The sequence below is a fragment of the Astatotilapia calliptera genome, chromosome 13 (genome assembly GCF_900246225.1).
Source record: "Astatotilapia calliptera chromosome 13, fAstCal1.2, whole genome shotgun sequence".
Taxonomy (NCBI): domain Eukaryota; kingdom Metazoa; phylum Chordata; class Actinopteri; order Cichliformes; family Cichlidae; genus Astatotilapia; species Astatotilapia calliptera.
Genome location: NC_039314.1, coordinates 13,074,414 through 13,087,198, shown reverse-complemented (window position 1 = coordinate 13,087,198; position 12,785 = coordinate 13,074,414). Strand labels below are relative to the sequence as shown.

The 12,785-nt window shown below is 40.7% G+C and overlaps 1 protein-coding gene across 1 annotated transcript; it reads right to left on the bottom strand.

Annotated features, from left to right (window-relative positions):
- Nucleotides 1-2,257: 2,257 nt before the first annotated feature.
- LOC113034514 (inhibitor of nuclear factor kappa-B kinase subunit alpha-like) lies at nucleotides 2,258-12,192 on the bottom strand. The gene is made up of 22 exons (XM_026189136.1): nucleotides 11,898-12,192; nucleotides 11,306-11,466; nucleotides 11,121-11,215; nucleotides 10,894-11,011; nucleotides 10,740-10,809; nucleotides 10,577-10,665; nucleotides 10,387-10,476; nucleotides 10,155-10,279; nucleotides 6,928-7,035; nucleotides 6,706-6,841; nucleotides 6,370-6,570; nucleotides 5,877-5,979; nucleotides 5,350-5,473; nucleotides 4,605-4,756; nucleotides 4,445-4,506; nucleotides 4,243-4,352; nucleotides 3,870-3,919; nucleotides 3,515-3,623; nucleotides 3,248-3,395; nucleotides 3,074-3,123; nucleotides 2,747-2,846; nucleotides 2,258-2,605 (listed from the first exon to the last, which is right to left on the bottom strand). The coding sequence occupies exons 2-22, from the start codon at nucleotides 11,408-11,410 to the stop codon at nucleotides 2,546-2,548; spliced, it is 2,205 nt and encodes a 734-aa protein (XP_026044921.1). The 5' UTR covers nucleotides 11,411-11,466; nucleotides 11,898-12,192; the 3' UTR covers nucleotides 2,258-2,545.
- Between the last annotated feature and the right edge of the window lie 593 nt (nucleotides 12,193-12,785).

The window sequence follows — 12,785 nt, the reverse complement described above, 5'->3', positions numbered from 1 at the left end:
TTGAATGCTGAACTGTAGTCCACGAACAGCATCCTAACATAATTCCCTCTGCCAGTGTCCAGGTGACTCAGGGATGTGTGGAGCAGGTGACATATGGCATCGTCTGTGGAACGATTAGTCCGGTAAGCAAACTGAAGTGAGTCGATGGTGGCAGGAAGTGAAGAAGTGATGTGATCTCTCATCAGTCTTTCAAAACACTTCATCACAATTGAAGTCAGTGCTACTGGACGGTAGTCATTGTGGCAAGCGGGCTGTTGTTTCTTTGGAACAGGGACAATAATGGACTGTTTGAAGCACGTGGGAACCACAGCTTGGGCCAGGGAGAGGTTGAAGATCTCCGTGAACACCGGTGCTAGTTGATCAGCGCAGGCTCTAAGGACCCGGCCAGGGATTGCATCTGGTCCTGCTGCCTTCCTGGTATTCACCCTCCTGAAGGTGTTCCTCACGGCATGCTCTGTGATGACGAATGCATTTTCTTCACTGGTGCACTCCGAGCGCGCGCAGCCGTTTGTTGTTTTAATTGCTGCGGCGTCGAAGCGAGCATAAAACGTGTTCAGCTCATCAGCCAGTGAAGCATCTGCATTCATCATTTTTGGTATGAATACTATAAAAACATATTCAAATATCTTCTTTTGATACTGGCTGGCTTTTGTTCTGCATTTGCTCTCTGTCAAGATAATCCCACACTGCTTCCATAATGGTAAAGGTTGTGGGATTGTCCCCTAAACCATGATATATCCTTTGTGGTCTTTTACAGATGGCTGTGAGCACTCACTGTTGTGGCTCTCTCTATATATTGACAACAATTTTAACCAAAAATTTGAAATTTCCATTTATCATGGGGTGGCTGTAGCTCAGGTGGCAGAGCACCTGATCAGAAGGTCGGTGGTTCGATCCCAGGCTGCCTCCTGGCTGCATGCCAAATATCCTTGGGCAAGATACTAACCCCATGTTTGCCTACTGGTGGCGCCAGTGTCCGGCAGCCTCGCCTCTGTCAGTGCGCCCCAGGGCAGCTGTGGCTACAATGTAGCTTGCCATCGCCAGTGTGTGAATGTGTGTGTGAATGACTGAATGTAGTGTGAAGCGCTTTGGGGTCCTTAGGGACTAGAAAAGCGCTATACAAATGCAGGCCATTTACCATTTCATCACTCCATAAGACCTTTAGCGCACCCTGTGGGTATTAAAGGTACTGCGCTGCAGTTGTGTAATAGAACCCAGTTTGTTCATGTACATGGAGAGTCCTCTTCGTACATTGTACTAATGTAGTTCGTTATTATCAGAATGTGTGAAAAATTCACTGAAAAGCCTTCAGATGATCAAGGACTAGAGAGAACATTTTTATTCTATATTGGCTTATCTTCTGTTAAAAGCAGGATAAACTTAAAGTCTTTCTCACCAAGGTCTTGAATAATCATTCCCTATCTTATCTTAATGGCCTTATAGTACTCTATCACCCCATTAGAGTTATTTGTGCTTAGACTGCGGGCTTGCTTATGGTTACCAGAGTCTTTAAAAGTAGAATTGGTGACAGAGTCTTCAGCTTTCAGGCCCTTCTTCTGTGGAACCACCACCTAGTTTGGATTCAGGAGACAGATACCCTCTCTACTTTTACACTTAGGCTTAAAACTTGCCTTTTTGATAAAGCATATAGTTAGGTCTGGATCAGGTGAATCCTCCCTTAGTTACACTGCAATAGACCTAGGCTGCTAGGGGCTCTCATGATGCACAGTGTTTCTTCTTCACACACGTCTTTTCTCTTCCTGCGTGTTTATACACCACTTTCCTTTTCAGTATTAGTTATAATTCATCTCTGTCTCTCTTCCACTGCATGCCTTTGTCCTACGTTTGTCCCCTCACCCCAAACTGGTTGCGACACACAGCCAAGCTTTTTCATGTTAAAAGGGGAGTTTTTCCTTCCGACTATTGCCAAAGCGCTAACTCACAGGCGATCATCTGATATTTACTGTTTTCTTCAAATTATTGCAAGGCCCAATTATTGTGTAATTTGGCATATCACAGGTTTTGTTCCTATTTCCCTTTACTGTCAGTACAAATACAGTATCGTAGACTATTGTCTGGTTTTGCATCATATTTTACATTAGACTTTTCTGCATTCTTGCAGTTTGGATTTCAGCAAATCCCAGGAGAATTTTAAACCTGCATTTTGTGTGTGCTCCACTGCGTGAATGTAAAAAAGTTTCACCCGTGCAGATAGAAACTAAACATTGAACAAATTCAAAACCTTGTACATGTACTATAAGTTTCTAGAAATTTATTCACATTCAATCATGCACAGCAGCAGTTTTTACCTTTAGTCAGTATTGCCAGTAAAATAAATATCTTGTATCTACAGCTGGAAATATTTTTTAACATTCAAAAATATACTTCAAATTAAATTGTCTGTAGCTTACCACATCGTGCTGTTTCATACATTCTAGTCAACAGCATTACATAAATGTAAAGGACACTGTGAGGAATAACAAAGCTTTCACATAGTGTGACTCTGATAGAGCACTTTTTAAAGTGTGTGATATCTGGTGAGTTTCTAGAGCGTCTGAGGCTTCACTTTCATTGCTCCATACTGAGTCCAGCTCCAATCCTGATCCTGCACAGAGAAGCAACATATTCGCTCAGTACTTTTGTGCCAGTCTCCAATAATTAGCTGTTAATTAGTGCTCTAATAAAAAACAACTTGGTAATTTGCTGATATACATGAGCAGAACATAAAAACACATCTCTGCCATACCATAATACTGTGCTCCATCTCTTGGGTGGCGTCTTGCAGCAAAGACGTTAGCTGACTCAGATAACGTTGATTTTCATCAAGTAAATGATGAACTGTTTCACTGAAAGAAAAAACAGACTATAAGGAGGGTTGGGGGTCTTTTTTTTCCCCCTACAAACTGAGATTTTAAAGACCAAAGAGTGACCTCTAGTGGTGGTTTTGTGCAAAGATTCATCTTCTAAACTACACATAAAATCCTTACATTTGGGAGATAATCTCAAAACAGTGTGACAGATTATTGTAGCTGTTAACTTCAGTAGTATTTTTCAGATATTAAACTGATCTCACCTGTCAGTGGAAGGCTGTGTAAGTGAAGGAGATGGAGAACTGCTCTGGGCCTGAAAACACAATCACACCCTGTATTAGCAACAGTCTCATTTGACTATATTCAAACCTTTATGTTCCCTAAACACTGCTCATCCCCAAGAATATTTTCTGCTGTGCCAACTATTAAATGCTTACACAGGCAATCTTGAGAAGGTACCAGAACTCTCTCTGTCTCGACACTTGCATCTGCATCACTACTGTTTCTGCAGTTGTTATGTTTTTTAACGCCTTCTCCAGTTTAGGGAACAAATCCATGATGCGCTGCTTACACACCAGAATTGTGCTACAGAGAAAGAGAAAGATGGAAAAAAAATCACACGTGGCCCACAGGGAACTGTAAAATTGTGCCTTAGGTGGGCTAAACTAGACATGTTTGTGTGTGTCTGTTAAAATTAAACTTGCCTCAGGTGGGTGTACATGTCTTTCAGCACTCTGTCCTGGTTCTGAACTGTCTGAAGAATGGTCTTTACCATGTCTGAACTGTCACTGTAGCCATGTGGAGGGTCAGAGGCTGCAGAAGACACACTTACACAATCATGTACATAAAATATTTGGATATACTACACAACTACCATAACTTCTGTTTTTTAATCTAAAAAAATTTGAAAAATCTTTTGGGACCAAAATGATACATTTGATCAACAAGACCTTTTGCACAGTTTGTAACTTGTTTATTAGAAGCTTTATCAGAATTACCTGCACTCTAATTGGCAAAAAGCATCTCTGCTATTTTATTTTTGGAATGACTTGTACTTACTTTTGCATTTAGCCTTAAGTTGCTTGTAGAGTTCAATAGCCTTTTGCTCACTAAACAAGTAGACAGAATAAACACATGCATACGGCAGTTATTTTTAAAGGATATGCTTACATTTCTCTCCAAATAATCATGTATGATAAAATCCCTCCGAAAAGTATTCTGATGTTTACGTGAAGCTAATGTGGACAATTAAGACCATTTTCCATTTTTATTTTTAGTCTAATAGGGATTTCTAAAGAGTAGTATAAGCAATAAAGTAAATTATACAGTACATAAGCCTCCCTTAAAATATAATCCAGTTCTTACACTGGACTTTTACTATGGTGTTACAAGAGAGGGCTATAGTATAAGTTTGTATCACAGATATACTCACAGCTGCTCCATCACATCCCCTTGTCTCCTAGCAAAAGGACTCCTTTGGAGCTCCACAATCTCCGAATGTAGAGCCACTATCTCTTCATCCAGATACCCCACATCTGCAACCTGCAGAAAAAAACCCAAACCAAAACACTCTTAGCTGTCTTTAAACTTTAAAGAAAGTTTGTGAAGAATTACTGAATTTAAAACCGCCTCACCTTTGTAAATTCATCAGCTTTCTCTTCATTTTCATGCCATTTCTTCAGCATTTTTTCCGAAGCTTCAGATAACAACAACAGCACAACAATAAGATATAGTCAAGTTAAGACTTCAGTAATGAGTTAACAGTGTTGTAACAGGACAGTAGCATCCACTCACAGATCCCAGCCTTGCTCTGCTTGGTGTACTGCTCAAGGTCATGCTGGATGCTCGTCTTAAAGAAAGACAGTTTGGCTTGGAGCTGCTGCGACTGGGAGAACAGCATGTTCTTGTAGCGCGTTAAGTTGGTGTTGAAGCGTAGCAAACTCAGCCTACGTAGACACATACATGTTAAAACGTTTGAGTACCTGAATGCACACTGCTCCAAAAGACAATTAAGGGATCACTCCTTCATCACAGTATTACACAAAGTCAGTTAAACTTAAGGAATGAAACATAAAGCATTGCAAATCTATTTCACCTGCTTTGGTGCAAATAAAAGTGGTGCCCTGTTCTCTTGAGATGAGATCAGGTTCTTCTAAGGCCCTCTCCAGCGCTCATTGTTCTCAATATCTCGTGGTATCTCTTGGTTTGCTGACGCTAATATCAATGACAAGTGCACTTGCAAAATGCAAAGCTCAGTCAGGAGGGATAAGGAGAAAGCAATGGTCTTTGGCCACCACCTGCTAAACTTTTTGGGATTATCTTTTTCTGTCTTTTTAGCGCTCCTGTTGTCACTTTTATTTGCACCAAAGCAGGTGAAACAGGTTCACAGATTCACAGTTTGTCCAGTGTGCTTCCCAACTGGACAAACTGATGTAACCCACTTTGTGTTTTACTGATTTGACTTATTTACTGATTATCAAATGTTCAGGTAATTTCTTGAAGTAGTGCATTTTTTATGCGTGGTGTTTTATGTACTCACATAGCAGCCCTCTGCCCTTGGTATAGGCGATTGTAATCCTCTTTCAGTCCACAGATGTAGCTGACCGCTTCACCCCACACCTTTCTAAGAGCAGACAGTGGCAGCTGTGTCTTAGTCTCCCTCACTGAGACCATAGAGAGTACACAAAGTTAGTTAATACCACATTGATTTAGACACCACATTGAAACAATTTTGCTTCATGCTTCTAAAAAGCATTCACAAAGACCCAAATCTCATTATAATTATGCACACTGCCACCTAGGTTTGTTCACTTCCTGTAATTAACCTTTATGTAAACATTATGTAAGATCTCCATCAGTTAAGAACCTCATAAAGATATACTAATTTAACTAGATGTTTAAGACAGCTGAGGGATATTCATGGATCTGAGACTTTTAAAAGTTAAATAAATGGCTTCATGTAACCACTCACAATTTTCTTAGTCACTATCTTCCAAGGCTAAAAGACAATCTCCAAAGATCTGCTGAGTAATGTTTACGAGCTCAATATACAGTTTTATAGCTCACCAATAAAGTTGACACTGTCTGGCAAAGGTCTGGCAGTCAGCGGTCCAGAGTACTTGGTTAGGCTCTTATCAAACAGGTAGACTATAAAGGTGTCCCAGCCACGCTGAAAGCAGAGAATGAATATTGTTCTGGGTATAATCATGTGTTTAAGCAATGTTTAATGTTTAACTAATAATCATCGGTAATAACAAACACTCTCCTGCTGGATTATTCCAGAGACTGGAAACAAGTCATTCCTATATATTCAGCATTGTCAGTAATAACTGACTAATCTGACTTGCTTAATTTTTACTTCGCCCTTTGCTGGATTCAGCTGGAAACAGTCGATTCCAGTTAAATTTACCACACTGTTAAAACATGACAACAACAAAGCAGTTTAACTCTGGAAAAACCCCAATATTTCAAAACAACCAAAATGTTTAAGATGAAAAAAAAGTAGGTCACAGGTCTGCACCTGTTTCACATTTCATATTTGTTTTTATGTGTCACATACCAGTCCATCTGGCAGACAGTGCGCGAGCGGTCTTCGAGGGTCAAGGGAGATTCCCGTCTCCAACAGCAGCTCCTGACTCAGCGGGGGGATGTGACTCTGAGTCTGCATCTGCAGGCTAAGCTGCAGGGAGTGTAAACTATCCTCAGCACCCAAAACCACTGAATGCAGCTGGGCTGAGGTCATATCCAACACATGAATGATCTGAAGAAATAAATATGCAGAATGACAGGCTTCTTTTGCTTGCTATCCTTTCTCAGTCCGGTCACATGTATAAAACCACAAAAGCATTCCATATAACCTGGTTTAAGTGAGTCTAGCAAGGTTCAAAATATTAACCTTCATGTTGAGAATATTCTGCAGAGCTGTGTAGAAGTACGGCTTGTTTGCGCCAGGATCCAGGCCGCCACCACGCATCGCAGGGTCCCACAATAACAACATTTGGAGAAGGGACTCGACTGGTTCCAGCAGCGGCCTTGAAACAAACTCAGAGAGGTCAGATGCTACTTATAATGAAAGAAGCTCAACTGTTGGGTACAAAAAGTGTCTTTTTAAGTCTACCTGCTGAGATTGTTGGGATATGGAAGATGTGTAGAAAATCTGACTTCTCCATTCATATCTTCTACTGCCATGATGTCTTTGGGACCTTTGTTCTTGACTTTGCTTGTCCTACCAAAGCAGGAAAACACGTTAAAAACAAAGCCCATGCTCTCTCTTTACATTACTTCTACTTTTATTAACAGGTCTTCACATTACACAGGTGTTTTTTTTCTATCTATGAAGAGGATAAATAACAGTAATTAAGGTAAAAATCCAGATAGGGAGCCCTAAATTTGTCATAAAGCCCCAGTAGAAACACAATAAAGGCAGATAATTCATCCATGAGGATGATACAAATGATATGAATCATATGTTCTGGCATTTTTGACCCAATTTTAAGGGACATTTTAGTGATACATGGTAGACAGCAGTATACACCACCATAACAAAAACACAAAATGAGTGAATATCTTCTGAATGAATGGTGCACCACTCCTCCAGTGGAGTCACAGAGACTTGAGTAAACATTGCACATTTTAGCTGCTGTGTCAGCAAGTGATGGAACGACACCTTACTAAGAGGCTTTATTTGTATTTACGTAGCACATCAGCTGCGTAGAGGTGTCAAAATCAGAACGTTTACCAGTGATGTTTCGATTTCTAGCCCCATATTTTTATTCCTAGATTCTACTGGGGTAGTTTTGCATGATTCAGTTCAAAATATTCATTATATCGTATTGGGTCACATCTCTTAATCTTTTCAGATTCTTTCAGTCTCATTGCCATCGGTGTAAAGAAAATCGAGTATCTAGCCTTGCAATCTGCCTTTACGAACATTTGTGAAAGACTGGATTTCTCTAATCAGCTTGCTGAATTTTGAATGTGGCTCTGTTAAAGCTGTTGTCATCCACCATTACAACAAGTGAGTTTGTGAATTTTCTTTCAAGATTAGCGGAAGTGTTTGGGAACAGCACCAACTCAGCCACACAGTGGCAAACCATGTAAAGTTATAGAGTGGTCACCAAGTGCTGGGGCGGATAATTGCCAGCACTCTGCTGAATCATTAACTGCAGAGTTGTAAACCTGCAGTTAATGATAAAATCAACACAAAAACTGTGCCCCAGGAGCTTCGTGGCACAGGTTTCTATGGTGGAGCAGCTCTTGTAGGTTTTAGGAGTAGGTGGCCCGGTCCATATAGTGTACAGTGGGGCAAAAAAGTATTTAGTCAGCCACCGATTGTGCAAGTTCCCCCACCTAAAATGATGACAGAGGTCAGTAATTTGCACCAGAGGTACACTTCAACTGTGAGAGACAGAATGTGAAAAAAAAATCCATGAATCCACATGGTAGGATTTGTAAAGAATTTATTCGTAAATCAGGGTGGAAAATAAGTATTTGGTCAATAACAAAAATACAACTCAATACTTTGTAACATAACCTTTGTTGGCAATAACAGAGGTCAAACGTTTACTATAGGTCTTTACCAGGTTTGCACACACAGTAGCTGGTATTTTGGCCCATTCCTCCATGCAGATCTTCTCGAGAGCAGTGATGTTTTGGGGCTGTCGCCGAGCAACACGGACTTTCAACTCCCGCCACAGATTTTCTATGGGGTTGAGGTCTGGAGACTGGCTAGGCCACTCCAGGACTTTCAAATGCTTCTTACGGAGCCACTCCTTTGTTGCCCGGGCGGTGTGTTTTGGATCATTGTCATGTTGGAAGACCCAGCCTCGTTTCATCTTCAAAGTTCTCACTGATGGAAGGAGGTTTTGGCTCAAAATCTCACGATACATGGCCCCATTCATTCTGTCCTTAACACGGATCAGTCGTCCTGTCCCCTTGGCAGAAAAACAGCCCCATAGCATGATGTTTCCACCCCCATGCTTCACAGTAGGTATGGTGTTCTTGGGATGCAACTCAGTATTCTTCTTCCTCCAAACACGACGAGTTGAGTTTATACCAAAAAGTTTTACTTTGGTTTCATCTGACCACATGACATTCTCCCAATCCTCTGCTGTATCATCCATGTGCTCTCTGGCAAACTTCAGACGGGCCTGGACATGCACTGGCTTCAGCAGCGGAACACGTCTGGCACTGCGGGATTTGATTCCCTGCCGTTGTAGTGTGTTACTGATGGTGACCTTTGTTACTTTGGTCCCAGCTCTCTGCAGGTCATTCACCAGGTCCCCCCGTGTGGTTCTGGGATCTTTGCTCACCGTTCTCATGATCATTTTGACCCCACGGGATGAGATCTTGCGTGGAGCCCCAGATCGAGGGAGATTATCAGTGGTCTTGTATGTCTTCCATTTTCTGATGATTGCTCCCACAGTTGATTTTTTCACACCAAGCTGCTTGCCTATTGTAGATTCACTCTTCCCAGTCTGGTGCAGGTCTACAATACTTTTCCTGGTGTCCTTCGAAAGCTCTTTGGTCTTGGCCATGGCGGAGTTTGGAGTCTGACTGTTTGAGGCTGTGGACAGGTGTCTTTTATACAGATGATGAGTTCAAACAGGTGCCATTCATACAGGTAACGAGTGGGGGACAGAAAAGCTTCTTACAAAAGACGTTACAGGTCTGTGAGAGCCAGAGATTTTCCTTGTTTGAGGTGACCAAATACTTATTTTCCACCCTAATTTACGAATAAATTCTTTACAAATCCTACCATGTGAATTCATGGATTTTTTTTTCACATTCTGTCTCTCACAGTTGAAGTGTACCTCTGGTGCAAATTACTGACCTCTGTCATCATTTTAAGTGGGGGAACTTGCACAATCGGTGGCTGACTAAATACTTTTTTGCCCCACTGTATCTCTTACACTGGTGCAGCCCTTCAGTTCATCCGCTATCCAAAACAAATTGTTTTAACTTGTCTCCCTTTAGGCCAATTTTCTTCTGATTGCAAAAAAAATATGTGAACATTGGGTGGGTGGGAATTCAGTGTTCACAGCCAGAGTTATGTGCCCAGGATGAACATATTATGGATATTCCCTCTTTCTGACATCATACAGAGGCAAGAGTACCTTGAGGTTTTGACTCAGATGTTACCTTGTACGTCATTTGGTCTCTTTATTTGAAACGCTGACCACGTTCACTCTGAAAATCTACCATTGTAACAGTATTTATATGACAAAAATAAGGAGAGGAATAATAAACTCTCACATTATAGAGGCGTTAATGGCCTTACTAATTTGGAAGTTCACAAACGCCCAGATTCCCGAGTATTCATGCATCGTTGCTATGTTGACTCACCATTGTACAGGCTGCATGTGGTGAAGAAAGGGGCGAAAGCCACAAGTGCATTCAAAGATTACTGTTCCAAAGCTCCAGTAGTCCACCGTTACAGTGTAAGGCTTGTTCTCAAACAGCTCTGGGGCCTGGCATACAGACAGACAAGTTAATAATAACAGGGTCTGATTTTTAACATACCGTATATTAAAAACACATTGACAGCAAAGGAATATATTTGTGAAACAACACTTACCAGATATTGGAGAGTTCCAACAAAGGATGTACAAAGACTGCCCTGATCTAAGTCTTTTGCATAACCAAGATCAATGATTTTATGCACGTGCTGGAGGAAACATATTTCCATAATGAAAGCAAGGAATACAAAGTCATATTATGTGTATTCAAAACTTGTGCGTGCATGTACAAAAGAAAAGCTAGTTTACCTTCCCATCAATCTCTTGCAAAACTATGTTCTCTGGCTTTAGGTCTCTGTGAATGACCTTATTTTCATGGAGATATTGAATACCAGAACCTGTAAAATTGTACAGATTATGCATCAATATGTATGACTTTTTTAAATAATGTAAAACTGATTAAAAATATTACCAATGTCACTGAGCAGTGCAAGGACTTCACTCTCCTTTAGGCCACAACAATTTTCTGGTTTATTCAGCACCTGAATAAAGAATTATATTGGTTACTTGGATACTTTAAAAGATAAAAAAGTGTTTAGGGTTTTTATTAAATATCCATGTGCTACCTTGCGTAGGTCTCCTTTTGAGCAATACTCCATGGCTAGCAGTGGTAGATCATTTATCGCAATGGAGCTCAACTCTGCTGGAACATCTCTGGCCTGAACAACGTTCACGTGATTCAGCCTGCACATAAAGAGCACCAAACTCGCTGTCACAGTAGAAAACAACACAATGTACAGTGAAATAAGTTCAAATAACACCCTGTCTGTTCAAACAGACAATTACTGCTCACTTCTTCATGATCTGAATCTCTCTCGTCCAGCGGTCTTTGTTCTTAGAGTTCAGCTCCAGTCTGCAAAGTTTCACAGCAATCTTCTCTCCTGACTCCTGTTGCGAACACATACAGGGAGTTAAAACAAATCAAAGGCACACCCGGTTCATGTTTTCAGAGATGTACAGATGGATGACAGAACTTACAAGGTGCTGGTATAGGTAGACGTGCCCAAAGCCTCCCGTCCCAAGTCTTTCCTTCCTCTCCCAAGAGCCACAAGGCTGGCTCTGTTTGAGTGCAGCCCGCTCCATACTGTCAGATCTGCTGCAATCACCAGGCACCAGAGGTAGTTTGTAAGGGCCTTCAGCTATCAGGAAAAAGAAGTTTTTAGGTTATTATTTACATCTTATCTGTTAACAGGTAATGTTAGCAGTATGGTGCTCTGTACAGTATGCGTTTATGCAATAGTGCATTCTTATTCTATTCATTCTTATGTGAATAACAGAGGTGAGTAAATCCATTTAACATGGTTATCATATACCAATTTATATAATCTTCTACACTTGAAGCTAATTGCTTCTTATGTAGTTGTTGGTTTATTTTTTATGTTTTATTCCTGCTGTAATTACAGTAACTAAGGCTTTATAATACTGTAGCTAACTATCTGTTTTGGTCATTTGTTGTTGTTGGACGGTTGTAACGATTTAGTGCCAGTCTGATAACTCAGAGATAACTTGACTAGTTGTACATTCTTTTAAATTAAAAGCATAACCTGCTTCACAAATGTAATCAACTTACCTGTGCAGAAGCTCAGAGTCGGCAGAGGAGAGTTAGCTTACTTTGTATGTGTCAGAGCATTGTTGCTTCAGTTAGCTTTAAGTGTTGTTTACGGGTCGTTTTCCTATGTAGTGTTTAAAATACACCGACTCAGCCCGCGAAAATTCACTTTTACCCTACTGGACCATCAAACAGGGCTTCAATGATGAAGTTTGCGTGGTAGTTCTTTCTGTAGTTTTGGCCGGCAGGCAACAACGACTGAAAAACAGCTCGACTTCGATGTAAAGTGAAAGTACACTCTCTCTGACAGGCAGGCGTAGTTTCTGCGCATGCGTAGCAGGCAGGCCCAGAACACATGGGGGTTTAGGTCTGTCCACTTGATGGGGGATTTCCAAGCAACTCAGTGAATAATGGGTCACGTTTTTCTTTTAATTTCACAAAATTATATATCAATATATATATATATGATGATCTGGGTTGTTTGCTTAACGACAAAAGCTGTACCAATTTCTTACCAAGAATAAATGTTTTTCTTTTAAAAAATAGTAATGTCTTCATTTCCTCACTAGGTGGTGCAATGTCTACAGCTACAGTCAACCGGTACACTGCACAAGCTGAAAGACAATAGGAATTTATATACAGCACTGTGCAGAAGTCTCGGCCACCCCTCACTGCCTAATATTTTACTTCCAAGGAGACAGAGGTTATTTTAATTTTAAAAGTGATCATGAGTAGTAGTTCTTAGAGTTTTTGAGGGTCTTTTAAAGTTTTTATCTGGAGATTACTGACTACTTTTGACTCATTTTCAGTCTACTTCCTGTGCCTGACCGTTTTCAGTGGAATCTTTTACAGGTCACTTAACAGTGACTTATGAATCATTCAAGCATAAAAACACTAACTGAAGTGATG